At 48.2% G+C, this 18180-nt stretch overlaps 1 protein-coding gene across 2 annotated transcripts in view; it reads right to left on the bottom strand.

Annotated features, from left to right (window-relative positions):
- The window catches only part of PES1 (pescadillo ribosomal biogenesis factor 1), a 163957-nt gene that overhangs the window by 121575 nt on the left and 24202 nt on the right, over positions 1-18180 (bottom strand). For both annotated transcript variants that reach the window (XM_086943192.1, XM_086943193.1), the window contains exon 2: positions 5245-5324. In XM_086943192.1, the coding sequence (XP_086799318.1) occupies positions 5245-5324 (80 nt within the window). The remainder of the gene's footprint in view (positions 1-5244; positions 5325-18180) is intronic.

Below are 18180 nucleotides of genomic sequence, written 5' to 3'. Positions count from 1 at the left end.
TAGGCTCAAGAATAAATTCAAATTGTTTCAAATTGCAAGTAGGACACAGTTGTGAGCCAAAAGTAGTGCGCCAGAGAATTGCGCTGCAGTGTCGACGGCGTTTCGATCCACAGTTATTTGGGATCCTCTTCAGGACAGGTTTGTCAGATTGTTGAAGTGCTGAGTAAAAAGTAAACACTGGTTCTAAGTAGTTGCCAGTCGTCAAGGAGCATTGATTTCAGGCGATCGGAGGGATCATCATATGGATAAGACGGGGACCGTCTGGAGTGTCGAATATATAGTTCAGGTTTCTCTAGTTGATGCCAGGACAGCGTCTGAATTAATCTGGCGCTGCGGTTGAATAAATCCGAAGTGCGGGTTCCGACCTGCAAGAAGGTAGACTCCAAAATTCTGCACATACTTCAAAACAGAGGTTTCGCAACCGCATTCTTTATGGCAGGCAACAGCTACCACCAGCGCGATAGCCGGCCTGGTTGCGTGTGCCAGTCTTGTGCCGTGGATTTCTCTCCAGCGCGCATTGCTTTGCACACTGGAGCACTCTGGTGCGAGTATTGCACGCTGGTGTGGCACACAGTCTAGGGTGTGATGTTGCAATCCGGCAAACCACACAGTTTTGAACTTGACATCCCTGCATTGTGCTTGTGCAGTTGCTCATCACTTCTTCTACATTCCAAGTGACATTCAGCCTCAAATTTTTTCAAAGTAGTTTTGATAATTGTTTTCTTTCGCTACTTTCTCTACGTACACATGGAATAGTTTACCACCTTAGGTGGTGTTGACTTTTGAAGTTATTATGCAAAGCGTTACCTCTTCTGCATTTTTTTCTTTTTTGCCCTGGTGAACCAAACGTTTGCTGGTCCAAGTGGAGAAAGTCTTCCTTAACTATGCACGAGTCTGCTGAGTGTCTAAGCGCAGAAAGGGAATCAGCTCTGTTGTTGCACTGTTTGGGGCCAGTAGGCCAGGAAGTATTTGATCATCTCCCTGCTTTTAGTGAAAGTGAGTCTGAAGATCTGAATGAGTTTGACATTTTCTTGAAAAAACTAGACAAAAATTACCTACCAAAGGTGAGTACCATATTAGAAAGGTACCACTTTGGGAGGAGATTTCAAAAGTCACAGGAGTCATTTGAGGCATATATGACAGATCTCCGTAAGTTAGGGGCGACGTGCAAGTTGGAAGGTTCCCTAGAGGAACTAATTCATGACAATTCATGTTGGGTTGCCATATAGAAAAATAAGAGATGAATTATGGCAGAAAAGTGATCCTAAATTAGATGAGGTTGTGTTGATTGTGAAAAGAATTGAGCATTCCCTTACTTGCGTAGAGGTTATAAAGAAAGAGAATGGCCCCATGAATGAGAAGGTACAGGGTGTAAAGATAAACCCCTCGAAAAAACTCAGAGCCTGTGAACACTAGTACTCTGACCCACAACATTAAGAAAGGTTTCAAAGGCAAGTGTTTTCGTTGACACAGTATGGCATTAGGCAAATGATAAGACGTGCCCTGCTCTGATATCAAAGTGTCATAGTTTTGGGAAAGTGGGACACTTAGTTAAAGCTTACAGGTCTAAAAAAAAAAAAAGTTAAAGTGTAAAAGAAGTCATCCTAGAAGGTGAGAGTAATTGAGAATATGATGAATTACATTACGGAGATATTGTACTGCAGATTGGACAGCACAAGTGCAAGAGCCCCAATGATTAAGTAAAGGTGAATGGAAATAATATCAGAATGCTTTTTGACTCAAGCATAGATTTCGCTAGTCCCTCAAGTTTGTTTCGGCAAGTCTTTGAAGGGGAAAGTAAAAAGTATTTAAACAAGACATCAAGCCCCCCGCTTATGGTGGCCAGCCAATAAAGTTGTTTGGTTACTTTGTGGGTGACATAGATTATAAGGGGAGATTGACGGCAGGATAAATTTACATTTCTTACAGAGGGGATAGTATTATCAGCTGGCTACATCAGGGTGATCTCGGTGTGTTATTGGTGGGGAACCTTGCATAGTTCCCAGAGACATTTGCAAGCATAAGGCCGCTGTAGATGTTAGCTCTTCCGATCTTAATTAAACCGACGGTGAGCTTTTCTTGCGTGGTAAATTTAAACAGGTGTTCAGTGAGAAGTTGGGCGGTCTCTCAGAGTATACACAGGAGTTCACATTTAAAAGTGATGCAACTTCAGTAGCATGTAAGGTGTGCAGTGTGCCTTTAGCTTTGAGTGAGAAATTAAAAGGATGAGGGCATTATTCTAGAGACCGAAGGGACAGAATGCTCACTCTGGTAGTCCTTGCATGCAAGGTTTCTGGAGAGGTGAGACTGTGTGGATCTCCGAGCTCTCAACCGGGCAGTTGCCACAGGTAGGTGTCTACTCCTAAACATTATCGAATTGTTAACACAATTGGAAGGTGTAGTCGTTTTTTCTACGTTGGACCTCAAAGCCACATATCCTCAGATCAAGCTTGATGATAATTCCACAGATTAAAGGCTTTCATAACCTAGTTTGGGACATTTAGATTTACTAGGTTGCCGTTCGGTTTAAAACCCTATGCCTCAGTTTTCCAACGTGCTATGGAGGATGTCTTAGGCGGACTGTCCGGGGTTAAAATCTATATGGATGATGTCTTGGTGTAACGCTCGTCTCAGCAAGAACATGATAGGTTAAGGTCTGTTCTCGAGTGGTTCAGTGCTCGAGGCCTAATATTATGAGAAAATAAATACAGGTTTAACCTTTCTGAAATAGAATATCTAGGCCACAAGTTAACCAAGAAGGGGTTAAGCCCGAGGACCAACTTGTAAAAACCATTGAGTAACTTCTAGTATCAGGATTGAGAGATTATTTGGGCACAGTTTTAGGTATAGCCGAATACTACAAGTTTGTACCTTGGTCTGCCACCCGTACTAATGTGTTGCGGGCTCTGCTGAAGAAAGGGGTGAAGTTTTAGTGGACTCCTCAGTGTGAGGCTGAATTTGTTGAAATTAACAAAGCTCTTAGTTCCGCATCCTCCCTACAGTTTTGATACTTCTGCCCCTCCATTTTGATTACTGATTAGAGTTCTAAAGGGCGTACAACTGGTCTTGAAAGAAATGGAAGAGTTTTTGTTGAAAAGAGGGATTAGACACAAACATGCGCTACCTATCATCCCAAAACTAACGGCATGGTGGTGAAATTCAATAGGGTGTTAAAGGAAATTTAGGAGAGGGTGAAGATGTACCGTCTGACACCTCACTTGGTCACAGGTAAAATGTCCTTTGAATTGTTCAGAGGCAGAAGGCCCAGCACACTTATGTTTCAGTCTTGGATGAGGGATAAAGACGGGGGTGTTAACGATTCTAAGGTAGAATTGTGGAAGATCGCACAAGATCTAAAGATCATCAAAAGGTAGCAGAATTTGGATGTATGGCATGCTGCTTGGCAATTTAATGGAATCGTGGGTGATAGCGTGAGAGTGAGATACCCACAGGAATCTGGTTCTTCTAGGTACTCACCACAGTTTAAAGTAGTGAGGTTGTTCCAAAATGCCGTTAAACTAAATGTTGGTCACATTTGGAATCTTGGCAAAATTACGGTAGCTCCTCCTGGTGTACAAGCCAGAAGAGACGCCCCTGAATAGAGCCCAGATGTACGCCCATCATTGCGTAGAAACACAAGTGAATGTAAAGTCCCTAATGCCTTGCGTGAGGTTGTAATGGACTGAAGAGCATCCTATTTTATTTCATTTTAATTTAACTGTGGTCTTTGGGGTATAGTTGTTTGTTCTGTAATGATGTTGGGGGGAGGGGGGGGGGGGGGTTCCTGTTAACCCTGCATGAGCAGGTCTTTAGAATTAAGTATGTTTGTGTCGTTGGAATGCTGTGGCTTCAGTACTCCGTTGTGTCAGTTACTTTCTGGACGCCATGTGGATGGGACGTTTTCATGCATCAGAAGCTACTTCAATAAAGACGCTATGTTTTGTACACATCTGGATCCTGTGTACTTCTTCACAGTTAGCATATATGAGTTGCATCAGATGCAAGGACCTCACTGACCCCCCAGTGTTACACTTTTAGAGTTTGGTACTTGACACAGTGACTTTCAGTGGCAAGTAACCAACACATTTCCACCCGAGAGAGGAGACTAAATGAAAATAGTATTAAATAAGTAGGATTTGTGCTGAATTCTTCATTTGGACACTATACGCACTGGTCTAAATTGTGATGACAATTGGAAATCCTTGATTTAAAATGAACTCTCCTCATACATAAACTATATGGAGTCCCAAATCTTGTTGCCCTTGCTGGTTCATTTCGCAATGTATATATGATTTTATTGCACTGTCTTGCATTTTTGACTGTACAGTCTCGACTATTTTGGTTTAAGTATATAATTATGTTGTTTTCATTTTTAGGTTTGCCAAGGTCTTATTAAACCATTCCAAAATGGTGCAACTACTCCCTTTTCTGTCCCTGGGCGTAGTCTGTTTTCAGTTTTTTTATGTTCAATTATGTAATGTTAATAAAATTTAGAGGACGCATGGCAGCCCCAGCAATGGGGCTTCCTAGCCTTTCCCACAGAAGACAAATGTCATACAGATAGAAGCAGTGAAAGGAGGTCCACAAGAAGATCTAATAGGCGTAGATTCTAGTCTTAAGCTTTTTCTGAGGCAAAGATGACTCTGCATGTTCCTTAGTTCAAGGGTCAAACTGTTCTAAAGGGTCGGGCCTAGTACCCAAAAGGAGGGGCCTCCGGATCTTTTTCTTTGGAACCAAGGGATCACCACCAAGATTAACTCGGCTGAACGGAGCACTCTGCTAGGAAGATAGGGTTGCATATGCATAAGATCCATAATGATAGAAGCACCAGAAGCACTCATAATCTTATGTGAAATACTAATGAATTTCAATTGAATACACTTCTCAGTAGGCAGCCAGTGGAGCTTCTGAAGGAGCCCAGAGGCGGGACAAAGGTTAGGTAGAAAGAACAGTAATATGTCTGCTGCATATTTCACCAACTGCAGCCTCTTTAAAATCTATTTCTTGCCACCTAGATACAGGATGTTGCAGTAATCCAGGCGTTAACAGGGTGGCCCAAAATGTAATCTTGTTTTTGTAAAACACCAGTTTTCTTTTTTTTTATCTGGAAGCACAGAGGTAAAATGTGTTCTTATGGAAGAGTACCAACACCATAATGTGTAACACAACACTGTGTCTGTGAGATATGTAAATAAGGAGAGGAGCACTTTTTACCTGTTGGTAGCAGAGGACAAACGTACGTACCTGAAGTCAGCCAGACTCAGCTGCAACTTCTTGCGGGCTTTGTTCCTGGTTATGTAGTTGGTGGCTGAGCCTCTTTCATACTGCAGGAAACAAAAACAAAAAAGAAAAACAATCAGAACAATAAAACCAATAAAACCAATAAAACCATGTTCCAGGGAAAGTCTTTCAAGAGAAGCAATATGGTTGGAGGGGGGCAGGCTGAAGAAAAACAGGTGAGAAAAGACACTAGTTTAATTCTTAACACAATGCTAAAGTATTGGGCAGAAGGCTCAAAACAGGAAACGGGTGTATACTACATACAGAAGCCACATGACTAATGACCACCTCTAGCAATTCTCTTCTCCTAACTCATCATCTCCCGTTCAATTTCCTCTTTCTGTACACCCTATTTCCCATACCATCTTATTATGTGTATCATGGGTTCGGATTGGTTGACATGACTAGGGTTCCGATTGGTTCCAAGGACTAGAGCTTTTATTGGATCTAGGGCTTAGGGTTTGGGTTTTGGGTTTTGATTGGCTAATAGGGCTGGTGTTCCCTAATGGCCCAGGGTCATTTGATCACTGGGCCTAGTTAACCCTAGGCTCAAGGAGTCCAGGTAAAGGGCAATGGGTTGTGGGTGTTTCCTGTTTGAGCCTGGAAAGGACCTAGGGCCAGGCACTTTGCAACTCCACCATAAGAATTCAGGTAAGGAACCTCCCATTTACAAAATCTTTACCAACGAATAACCCTTAAAATCCCACATATTATACAACACACCACTCATACACAGCCACTGAGTAACTTTAGTTACAATCAAATCCCTCCATCACCATCTAACTTTTCCAAACAAAAACAATCACAACACTACACACCCTAGCACAAACAACACTATTAATTAACCACGACCCGAATAACCTACAAACAATGTCACCAGCCAGGACGAAACCAAACGTCAAGGGAATGCACGAACGTATGATCACAAGGTTCCCTTATCATAAATTCCCAACCAACCCACACATACACACACACAGCACTAATCACTAGACAACACAGAAGTTACAACACCATAACCCATCATAAAAAGCACCCCATACACATGTATCTCAAAGTCCACATTTCTCTAACCATGCAACCTCCACATCACCTCCAAAGCAGCCACGAGCACAATTCACACCCAAACCTGCAACATCAAAACACACTAACCCCCTCCGTATCGACACCGTATTGCAGCCCAGAAAGAAGGAAAACCAAAACCTAAAATGCCTACTCTTCAATGGACAATCCATTAACAAAAATCGCTTTGACATCTTTGAACTACTCTCAGGAACAAAGGACCTCGCCTTCATTACAGAAACATTGCTCTGCGAGGATTCTGCACCCACCACATGCCTTAAAGTCATCCCTTGTGATTTTCACAGAAATTCCATTGGCGCAACTTACAGAAACCTAGCAGTCATCCATTAAAAACAACAGTTTAAAGTCTCACCATGAACGGCTGAGAATCCTTGATGTCACCCAACTCCAACTCCTCCCTATTCCTTCCACTTAATATATAAATCACCACGCAGCAATACCAACTGTAAAGATAGCCTACTTGATACAGTAACCAACACCTACCTGGAACATTTAAAACAATACATTCTAGAAGACCTCAACATATGGTTTGCCAATACAAATCTAGCAATAATCACAGCTATTATATAAAACCTGGAATCCTGGGGGTGTGGCCAAGATGGAGACCTAAGAGGACACAGAACCTGGAGGTTCCTTGCGGCGGGTCCCCTTTTCCAGCTAATTCGAGAATAAAAGTCCCCAGTTGTGCACCATAGACGGCGCCACGACGTGCGGGAGCGAAGTGCTTTCCCAGGGAGCAGTTTCAAATGCGGTGCGCTTCTGGGCGACCCTTGTTGTGGCCTGGGGCTCAACAGCGGGAAATGGCACCCAGGCAGAGAGTCCAGTAGCGTGAAGGGACGGACACGATCAGGCCCTACCCGACTGAGGCATCACGACCTTAGGACGGATTTCTGAAACAGCGCCCTCAAAGACAGTGAGAGGGAACCGGCGGTGGAGGTGGTGTGAAGCGGCGGACGGGAGTGGTGCAGCGGAGAGCCAGAGGTGCCCGCTGGAAAATTGAGGGTGTGGCTGGGGGACCTACTCAGACGGGGGTCAGGCACCAATAGCTTCAGCGGAGAGACGGAGTGCATAGCGACTCACCTGGGACACATGGTAGCGACTAGCAGCAAAAGCATCGTCGGACCTGAGACAGCAACCCGCATAGGCGCCCCCTGCAGCAGTGAGTGAGCCGGCCTCGGGATGGGGTGAGGCGGCGGGCACAAGCCAGAGGTCCCCACCAGGGTGGCAGCGCAAAAATAGAGGGCGCGGCTGGTGGGCCTGCATGGGCGCGGGCTCGGTGCCCGTTACATCAGTAGGGAGACTAGCTGCAAAGTGAACCTTTCTTACAGGGAGCGGGCGTCTAGACTTGGGGGCACCCGCCACCCCCTGATTGATCCACAAACCCCGGTGCCTGGGGGCTGCCCATGAGAAGACTGTCATCAGGCCGCACAGGAACGTGCGTGCCTGGCGCTGGAGGTGGGCCGGGCCAGTGAACACCTAAGCTGAGCACAGCAACAGCCTCAGAAGGTAGGGTGGACGGGAGGGCTGTGGGACCCAGGGGGGCACAAGCAATCAGCGGACAAACAGACTGAAGGATAAGGCCTGACACCGTAGCGCAAGGATAGGCACTGCGCGTGCAGCAACGCCACCACTAGGGCTAATACCCGGAGCCACGGGGGTGTAACAATCCTTGGGGGTCGCCTGCCCCGCCACCCGTTGGCCAACTGCGGAGGCAATAGCATGCTGGAGACGGCTAAGAGCGGCCCCTATCTGGACAGACGCAGCACCTAGGGGTGAGATCACGCTCTAGTACAGGCCGGCGGCAGCGCGCAGTACCGGCACAAGATATCCTACAGCCGGGGGACCAAGAAGAGAGATGGCCTCCTTTCCCTACAGCAGGGCTGCCATGCGAGCTGACAAAGACCACAGGGCTCGAACTGGACTATAGTGCCGTACTCTACTAAAGAGGGTGAACCCCAGCGACGGGGGCGCACCCGTAGACCATCCGCTCCTTTCCTCCCAGTTGGGACGACCGTTACAGTCAATAAGCGAGTGCACAAGAGGAAGGGCCATATCACTGATGCACACAAGCGTCCCAGGGACTTACGAAACGACGAGACGAGACAAGGTAGCTGGAGAGCCCCAGGAAGCAGTTAAACATCTGTTGAGGCTTGGAGAGGGAAAAAGAATACCACAAGAACGGAGTAGTGAGCCCAACAGCCATTCTCCCCCCACGGCCCCTGGAGGAGTTCCCTGGGAGCACACACACGGACAAGTAACAGAGGCCTAGGACTGGCGGGCAGGGCCCCCACAATGTCTACAACAAGGAAGAAAGCGGAACGTTCACTAAAAGATGCTTACCAAAGGATCCACAGCAGGGGACAGAGGTGGTCACACCCCCCTGGCCCCTAAACCGCAAGCAGACCAAGGGGATGGGCAAGTGCCAATCACCCCAGGCATTTCTCGAATCGCTTTCCAACACTCTTCGAGAGGACTTTCTAACACTCAAACAAGAGGTAGCAGGAGAAGTGAGATACGCCGCGACATCGACGAGCTCGGAGAGCATGTGGCTGCAATAGAAGACAAGTTAACAATCCAAAAACGAGGAGTTAGAACACCTACAGCAGGAACTCACCCGCCTCAAGTACCAGCAGGTGGACCTACAGGCGCACACAGAAGACCTTGAAAATCGGACAAGGCGCAACAACATTCGCGTCAGATGGGTCCCGCTGCAAGAAGGGGCAGATGTAGCCCGATAGCTCCGGGGCCTATTTAGGCAGATTCTGGGCGAGGCCTCAGACTTTAATATCCGCATTAATCGTGCACACAGGGTGGGCATAGCGAGGCGGGCGCCGGCCCCTCCGCCAGACATTCTGGCCTTCCTGCCAGACTTCCCGTTGAAGGAGCGTATACTACGTGAGGCAAGATCGAAACATCCCCTTAAATACCAAGGACACTCCATAGCCCTCTTTCAGGACTTGGCCTCCATCACCCTCCAAAAGAGGAAAGCACTCAAGGAAGTGACCACCTTCTTGAGAGACGGAGGAGTGACATATTCCTGGGGCCCCCCCTTCCGACTGATCTTCAAATGGAACGGCAAATTTCACCAGATGAGATCCCTCCAAGAGACGTGTGCGCTCCTGGGCCTGACACACCAAAGCCCGGACTCCTACCTCTCAGCCTTTCACAACGATCGGGGAGAGGATGGCAGCGAGTGGGCCGCAGGCGCTCACTCAAAGTGGAATCGAGACCGGACCTCCTAACCAGGACGCATGAAAGGGCATCAGACCTGGAAGCGGTGTCAAGAGACACCTTATCACCTGAGTGACCTTACTCTGCACATGGGGACATATACGCACTGACCTTTAGCTGACAGGGGGGTTTCGCGGCTTTGGATGGCAGGCATTGGACTATGGTAAAATATTGGGGTTGTTCAGTTGGGGTTAAGGAGGGGGAGGAAAGGAACCGTGAGGCAGGGGTGAAGGGAGGCCTGTATAGGAGAAGGAGAGAGAGGCGAGAGACTGAAGCAAATTCCGAATATATAAAAATGCAAGGGAGATGTAGCCCTGAAAGTTCAAGGTGGGGGGGGGGGAGGGAATCGTTGGGGCTCGTGTGGGGGGAGAGAACCAGTGTGCTGCCAGGGAAGGGGCATAGCTGGAGGCCAGAAACACTGTAAGAGAGTAGTGCGGCTCAAGGGCACAGACATACAATGGTAGTGACAGACTACCAATGACAGCAGTCCATACTCATGAAGACAACATGTCGAGACCTACTTTCCAGGTTATCAATCACCCTCAATGTGAAGGGGTTAAATAACCTGTTAAAAGGGAAGCTATTTTGTCTTACTTTGAGAACTCTGGGGCTTCGGTGTGTCTATTACAAGAAAAGCATTTGATGTCCAGAGATTGGCACAGAATGAAGTACAGGGAATTTCCCCAGCAGTTCTACTCCTCTACTACGGATAAGAAAGCGGGTCTAGCTATATTGTTTGCTAGGCACTTCCAGGGCAAGGTGGGCGATAAGGTGGCAGAGATCAAGGGCTGGCTGCTGGCATACAAGGTGTTTAGTGGGTGGCACCTCCATAGTTGTAGGGTCCCTATTCTCCACCTAATTCCAGCATGTCACATTTACCTAGTCTTTTAGACTTTGTGCTTCAAGCCAGCTCTCGCTATGCTAATTTCACCTTGCTCTGAGATTTTAATCTTCATGCGGAAGACTCATCCTGTCTGTCTAGCCACAACTTCCTATCCACTCAGACTGATTGTGGACTGATCCAACTGGTCACTCTCCCTACACATAGGGCTGGACACATCCTTTATCTTATCTGCTCTAATCTCTGATATTACAATTAGTGATCCCAGTCCAGTGATCTGGTCGGACCACTATTTCATCCCTTTTTCAATCTTAATGCACCATCAGGCCCGAACTAGGATACTGGCTAAGGAGTTTGGTAGAAACTGGAGTAAGATCTCCTTGGATCGCTTATCGGATCACCTCCCCTCTACTGACCCCCCCAGGAGCCTTAGACTTAGACTCCCGTTTAGGCAATTTCAATAACTGGGTGTCTCATGCTATTGATTCTATTGCCCTCTTCGGCCTATAAAAACCTTTCGCTCAGCCCCCGCCGCTCCTTGGTATTCTGATGAACTTCGAAAGTGCAAACCTGCCTGCAAATCCCTTGAACGGTGCTGGAGACAATCTTATTCCGCTGATAACAAATTCAAATACAGAGCCGCTCTTAAAGTTTACCGGAAAATGATAATAAATCACAAACGATGCTATCTCACGGAGAAGATAAATAAGACGCATGGCTCCACCAGGGAGATTTTCAACACGGTCAAAACTTTTACCGACCCGCAGGCCCTCAACCGTCGACCTCCAGTGTCGCAAAATCTTTGTACACGACTCTCTGATTACTTTGAAGAGAAAATAGCCTTAATCTATGACTCTTTTCCAACAACCGATAGTCAAGGCATCAGGGAAATGTCACCGGCCCCCCTTGTCCAGACCCCAGTCTTCTCAGAATTCCAGGAGGTCACCAGAGAACGGTCTCTCCAAGAATTATTCAAGTGTAAGTCAGGGTCATCCAATGACCCATGGCCGGCTAAGCAATACAAAACCCATGCAACATTTCTCAATCCCCACCTTAACAGCATTTGGAACGCCTCGTTGCGCACCGATGTATATCCAGAGGCATGAAAACATGCCCTTCTGGTTCCCATCCTGAAGAAGGTCAATGCCGACCCCGACAACCCGGCTAACTAAAGGCCGATTTCCTTACTTTCTGCCCAGGCCAAGATTCTTGAAAAGAGGACGCATCAACAGCTCGCCGGCTTCATTGAATCTAATGGCCTATTTCATAATTCCCAACACGGGTTTCGATCTGCATATAGTACCGAATCGGCCCTGATAGAGATAGCCGACTCCGTGCGATGGACGCTGGACAGGGGTTCGAGGGCGGTGCTGGTGCTGCTGGATCTTTCCGCAGCATTCGACACCGTCTCTCACCCTGTCCTGCTTAGCCGTCTCCAAACCATGGGTATTCAGGGTACAGCACTCACCTGGATTGCTTCTTTAATGTACAATCGAACACAACAAGTTTATACACTGCCTTACACCTCCACCAGTCACCCTCTTAAATGGGGTGTACCACAGGGCTCTTCACCGAGTCCTCTTCTATTTAATGTTTATTTTTCTCCCCTGGCTGAGTTAATTTTCCTGACAGGGATAAAGATGATATCTTTGACAGATGACATCCAGCTCCTCTTTTCTTATGATGACCCTAACCTGACTACATTTGACCCACTGAAAAATTGTCTCCGAGACATTGCCCGATGGATGGATAACAACTTCTTAAGGCTGACTGCAGGAAAGACCGAGGTTCTTTTTTTTCATCAATCCTCTCCTTTGGATTCGAACCTCTGGTGGCCGGTAGATCTGAGCCCTGCTCCCCTTCCTAAGGAATCAGTTAGAAACCTGGGTGTCAGATGGGACACGTGTCTTTCCTTCCAAAGCCAGGTTCACTCAGTTTCCGCTGCCTGTTTCTCAAAAATCAGGATGATCAAAAAATGTATCAACTACTTACCCAGTGAAACCAGGAAAACAATTGTTCAGGCACTAATCACATCCCACTTGGATTATGCTAATGGTTTATACCTAGGATTACCCACGGGCCTGTGCCATAGACTGCAAATTGTCCAAAACGCCGCTGTTCGGCTAGTATGTGGCATTTCCCTTCATGAACATATTACACCTCATCGGCGTAAGCTGCATTGGCTGCCAGTCCATAAAAGGGCAGAGTTTAAAGCACTGACTCTGGCCCATCGGGCCACAAAAGGACGTGGCTCTGCTTAGCTTTCATCTTGCCTCCGCCCCTACAGTAATATTAGAAATCTTCGTTCTAATTCCAAACTATTACTGGTCACTCCCAGATTTAAAAAAGTACGCTCTGGGGCAGAACTTTTCAAGCGTGGAACACTTCCAATCTCCCTTCGCAGGATACAAGAAGAATTGCCGTTCCGTAAAGCGCTCAAAACTTTTCTCTTCTGCTAATCGCTCCCTCTGACAAGATCTAGTATTCTGAGCAAAAGCGCCGGGACACCCCGTTGGGGTAGCTGCGCGCCATACAAAATACACAAATACAATTCAGGTCAAGAGCCCTTTCTTAAGGGAGCCCTGTCGCAGATTCTTAGCCCTCAGGACAGGCAGATTTTAGTGGAAGGCGATCTCAACTTGGTTATGGATCCTGAGAAGGACAGGTCGGGCCATTGCTATGGGTCCACAGAAACCATATCGAAAGAGGGGAGGGATTGGCCGAGACACAGAGGGCTGGTGGATCTTTGGCGAGAGGCTCACCCTCAGAGCACACAATACTCCTTTTACTCACATGTGTGCCACACTAGACCACCTTATTGGGTCATCCGAGATCAATACACTAGTAAGCACAGTGGACATCTCAGCTGCGCTCTCCGACCATGATGCTGCGACAGTGACCATCGCCGTACCTCCGACTCGTACACCAAAGCGGAGGAGGCGGCTGCGGGAGGCTCTACTAGAGAGAGAAGGGGTATCTCAACAGCTACACAAATGCATTACTGACTATCTTACGATCAATGACAGTACTGACACACCCATGACAGCAATATGGGGGGGGGGGGCTTTAAAGCGTGGTGAGGGGAGAACTGATAGCTATCTCCGCTGCAGAAGCTCGAGAACGGAAAGAAAAGAGGGACTCACAGCAAAGGTGGTGGAATTAGAGAGGGTGCAAAGTCGAACAGGAGCCCCCAGGATATGGAGGAAATTGAAAGCAGCCAGAGCACAGCTAGCAAGCCTCGAACGAGCTGAATATGCGGCCCTACGGCTTAAACACGCATATTACATAGGAAGAGATAAAACAGGGCATCTCCTGGCGAGTAAACTCAGAACCCGCACCCAGCGTTCTAAAATTGCAGCCCTCTACAACACAGAGGGAGAGATGGTAGAACGCAATAACCAGATAGCAGAGGCCCTCCGGGACTTCCACGCCTCTCTCTATAGCAGGGATTTGCAAATACACACAGATGGGGAGGCTTATTTCCGTCAGGCGGTGACGACTACAGCTATCAACGCAACCCAGGCCGAAGCACTCGATGCACCTATTAGGGTCGAGGAAGTGATCGGAGCAATTTCCTGCCTTAAACCTCTGACATATCCTGGGCCTGATGGCTTTTCGACCGGATTTTATAAAACTTTTTGCCCACTCCTAGCTCCGATTTTAACTCTCCTTTTAAATTCTTTTCAGGTCCCTGGATCAATCCCCTCTGACATGCTTGAGGCGAATATAATTGTTTTACCCAAACCTGGCAAAGACGTTACCCAATGCGCCGCTTACCGGCCGATTTCCCTACTCAACCTTAACCTTTTTACAGGTCCACGAATGCCTGGTATTATCGAATCAGATCACTCTCGTTTTATCCCGAACAGGCAAAGCAGCGACAACACCAAACTCCTCATACATTTAATTGACAAAGCCCACTACACCAGGATGGATGCCATGCTGCTGTCGATAAGACTCCGAAAAGGCATTAGACAGGATAGACGGATTTTTTTTAGACAAAACACTGGTACACTTTCACATTGGGGACCGGTTTAGAGCTTGGGTCACTAGCTGCTACGACAAGCCTAGGGCGACGATAAGGGTTAATGGAACAAGCTCACAACCAATCAACATTAGACGGGGGACACAGCAGGGGTGCCCTATGTCACCCCTCCACTTAGTGCTCTACGTGGAGCCCCTAGCACAGAGGATACGAGACAACCCCAATATCTCTGGCACCCCCTTCGGAGGAGAATGGCATACAATCAGTCTGAATGCACACAACATATTGGCAACTCTGGAAACACCCAAGCGTTCGGTGCCAGCCTTCCTGGGGGAGCTGACAGCATTTGGGAGCGTTTTAAAATAAACACAGGGAAATCAATGCTCTTACCTCTAGGTCTCAATGAGAACATGCCCAGAAGCACATCACAGGAATATGGAGAAATCCGAGCCCAGGCTTCGTTCCCTTACTTGGGGTTAGTCTTGACCCAGTCTACTGAGCAAACGGAACTACGCTAATCTCACCTCCCAAATACAAAGGGATTTGCGCCTGTGGCAGAAGCAACCTCCATCACTTCTTGGCAGCATCGCTGCTGTAAAGATGTCCATCTTGCCCAACCCAAAGTACTGTATACTTTCCAGACCATTCCAGTTGGGCCTCCCAGTGGACCTATTCATACGCTGCAAGGAGGGTTGCAACACTTTATATGGGCCGGGAAGCGGGCACGGATGCGCAGGGACTGATCCTATCGTCCCCCTGAAGAGGGGGGCTGGGGATTCCCAACTTATTGAGCTATTTTCAGGCGGCACAACTCAGATACTTTTTTTTTTTTTTTTTTTTTTTATTTGGAAAACCTCAAACATTACAGCATGTGCAAAGCAAGTATAGGCCAGGGGCCACCAAGCAATATAATTCCAGATGTCGAAATGTCATGCAACAATGGGAAACAATACTGTGTACCCCGGCCCAACCAGCCACATTAAATCAGGATCGACGTGCAAAATTGTCCACATTATTGCAGGATATGGGAGGATTCCAATTTATAATAGGGTTGAAGGATCAAACAGCAAGCATTAGTACGACGTCGCATATCAATCAAAGCACAGGACAGGATAGCAGCCTTTAGTCGAACACAGCATCGGGAGAACAATAGGAAGATATTAAGCCAAATACGATCGAACTGAACCATAGTGCCCCACTCACGAAAGCGAGCAATGACAACCAAAATCCGTAGCTTAAGGGGACACAAGCGATGATCCTCCCAAGAAACCCGAACCCCCGCCTCAAACTATAAGGAAATATATAAGAAAGGAAGATACACCAAGAAAGAACGAGAAAGAAGAAAGAAAGTAGGGCCATAGAGACAAAGAAAAAACTGAAATACGTCCCGCCCCCACCGTGCATGCAGCGGAAGGCCACGCCCCCCCCCCCCCCCCCCCCCCCCCATAGGCATGCCTGTCGCCCCAGAAAACCCACAAGAGGGAAATTAGGAGGAGGGCCCAAGCTCCGGCCCCAGATACGCCCTCCCCCCCCCACCCTTCCCGAAAACCATGGAAGCCCGCCATGATGGAGGGCAAACAACAATATATAGTCATCCCGATCACCCCAAATCACCGTCACAAGCCGTGTTACAGTCTGGCACCAAGAACATCCAACAAGTACATGAACAGCCCAGGTTCAGCCCTGGCCGGTCCGAACTGAAATAGTAAAGCACCGCATATCATGGAGAGGCAAGTACAATGAGTCCACAATCCCTGTTGGAGCCGATCCGACTACGAGTAAGAACAAAAGCGTCGAGGCGATGATGCATCTCCATGTCACACTAGCCATCGGGAGAACTGGGCGCTGCAGAGCAGGAGAGGAAATAATGAGCTGGAGGGTAGGAAAGTCAGCAAACGCAGAAGCTCGGCCACATGATCCGCCAACTCCAGTGTCCAGTGTTACGCACGCCAGGGAATCCTCAGCATCGGCAAACTGGGACAGATCGTGCTCTCGATCGACAGTCTGTCCTCCCGTCATTGTATAACTAGCCGCCGACTGCAGGTCGTCCACGACCGTCCATCGACGTCTCAAAGCTGAGTGCAGATCTGTGAGGGCCAGCAGGATGTCCTGCATTGTGGGCTCCATCGCCATTTCAACGATTTACGTAGTGCACCCCTCTTCCAGGGAACCTCAGAGCAGGAGAGGAAGCAAGCCCCACAGGCAGCCGAGAAATCAAGCGCTTTCCGTAACACACGCACGGGTCATATCAGGCACACTCCGCACTCCCAATCGCTTACCAGCTGCAGCCGGAGACTCCCATAAAAAACAGCATTGCAGGGAGATCGTTCGGCCGCCAGCAGTCCCCGAGGTAGGGCAAATCCAGGCCGTGTGTCGATAGGTGTAGCTGAGGTTGTACGCAAGTACAGGCACCAACGTAAAACCTTAGGTGGGCTGCTCGGGGGCTCCAGCGCCAAGCTCCGATCGACCGTCTATGGCCACGTACAGTCACAAGTCCCGGTCTGGGTCACCGGACAAACATGGCCGACCGGAGCCGATGTTGATCAATCCTGTGCCGGCCGCTGCGTCACTCGAGGTCCCGGTTCTCTCACTCCATGGGCCAGAAAGTTTAGATCGATGGATCACGGCCACCAGAAGTGGGTTTCACGCCGGAGTCACACAGCCGGGCTCCACACGCCTTCACCAATACGGGGCCACGATCGTGATACAGGATATACGCCAGGATGGTGCGGGAGGCGAGGGCGAGCGGCGGAGCCGGCGTCTATGAGGCCATTTTGGCCCCCGTCTTGGCTCCTCCTACCACAACTCAGATACTCAGTAGAATGGAATAGACCACAGTCCGAAAAGGTGGCTATTTCAGGATATGGCGATGGCGTGGCTATCCCTTTGGAAAATACCCTTCCTGAGATGGCCCGATAGGTCAACTTACCTAAACAACTCCTCAATCACTCGCACAGGGATGTGGGAATGGGATATGGTAGCAATCAAATGGAGACTCACCTCCTTTCCCTCACCACTTATACGTTTGTTTGATAATCCTGAATTTACGCCTGAGCTGGAGAGGAGAGAGCTCTCGCAGTGGTGGGCCTCTGTGTGCAAATCAGCGGGACATCTATTTGACCTAGAAGGGTTCCTTAAGTTCTCCGAATTACCACAACTATATGACATTAAAGACCCGAAACTATTCCAATACTTCCAAATCTGTCACTGTTTAATGCACCCATTGGTCAGTAGAAAGTTAACGGCCTACGAGAAATGGTTTCTTAAACATTCAGACCGGAAGATGATTTCCAAACTCTAAGATGCTACTCCCCCGGTTCCCTCAGGGCCCTCGGCCGGGCAGAAACACTGGCAGAGGGAACTAGGAAGGGATTTATATGAAAAGGAATGGCAAGACATCTACTATCGGGCGAATCACACTGCCAGAAATACGGCAAGCAGAGAAGCAGCAGTCACGGTGGCCATATACTGGTACTTGACACCTGTCAGACTGAATAAAGGTAACACGGACATGCTGGAGGGGCTGTGCCAAGGAGGGTACACTTACTCACATACTCTGGGAATGTAAGGAAGTGACAGGATACTGGACGTCTGTCCTCAACAACATCGACAAACAATTTGAAAACGAAATACCCCGCTTTCCTGCCTACACGCTCTTGGGGCTGCCCAACGTGCTTACATTTCCACTGGAGTTCAGAGGAAACTGTTGGGACTGGCAATGGGAGCGGCCGTTCAACACATCCTCTCACTGTGGGGCACACGG

The sequence above is a fragment of the Lissotriton vulgaris genome, chromosome 11, assembly GCF_964263255.1.
Source record: "Lissotriton vulgaris chromosome 11, aLisVul1.2, whole genome shotgun sequence".
In the NCBI taxonomy this organism is placed as follows: domain Eukaryota; kingdom Metazoa; phylum Chordata; class Amphibia; order Caudata; family Salamandridae; genus Lissotriton; species Lissotriton vulgaris.
The sequence above is the reverse complement of the archived record's forward strand: the minus strand, read 5'-3'. Positions and strand labels throughout refer to the sequence as shown.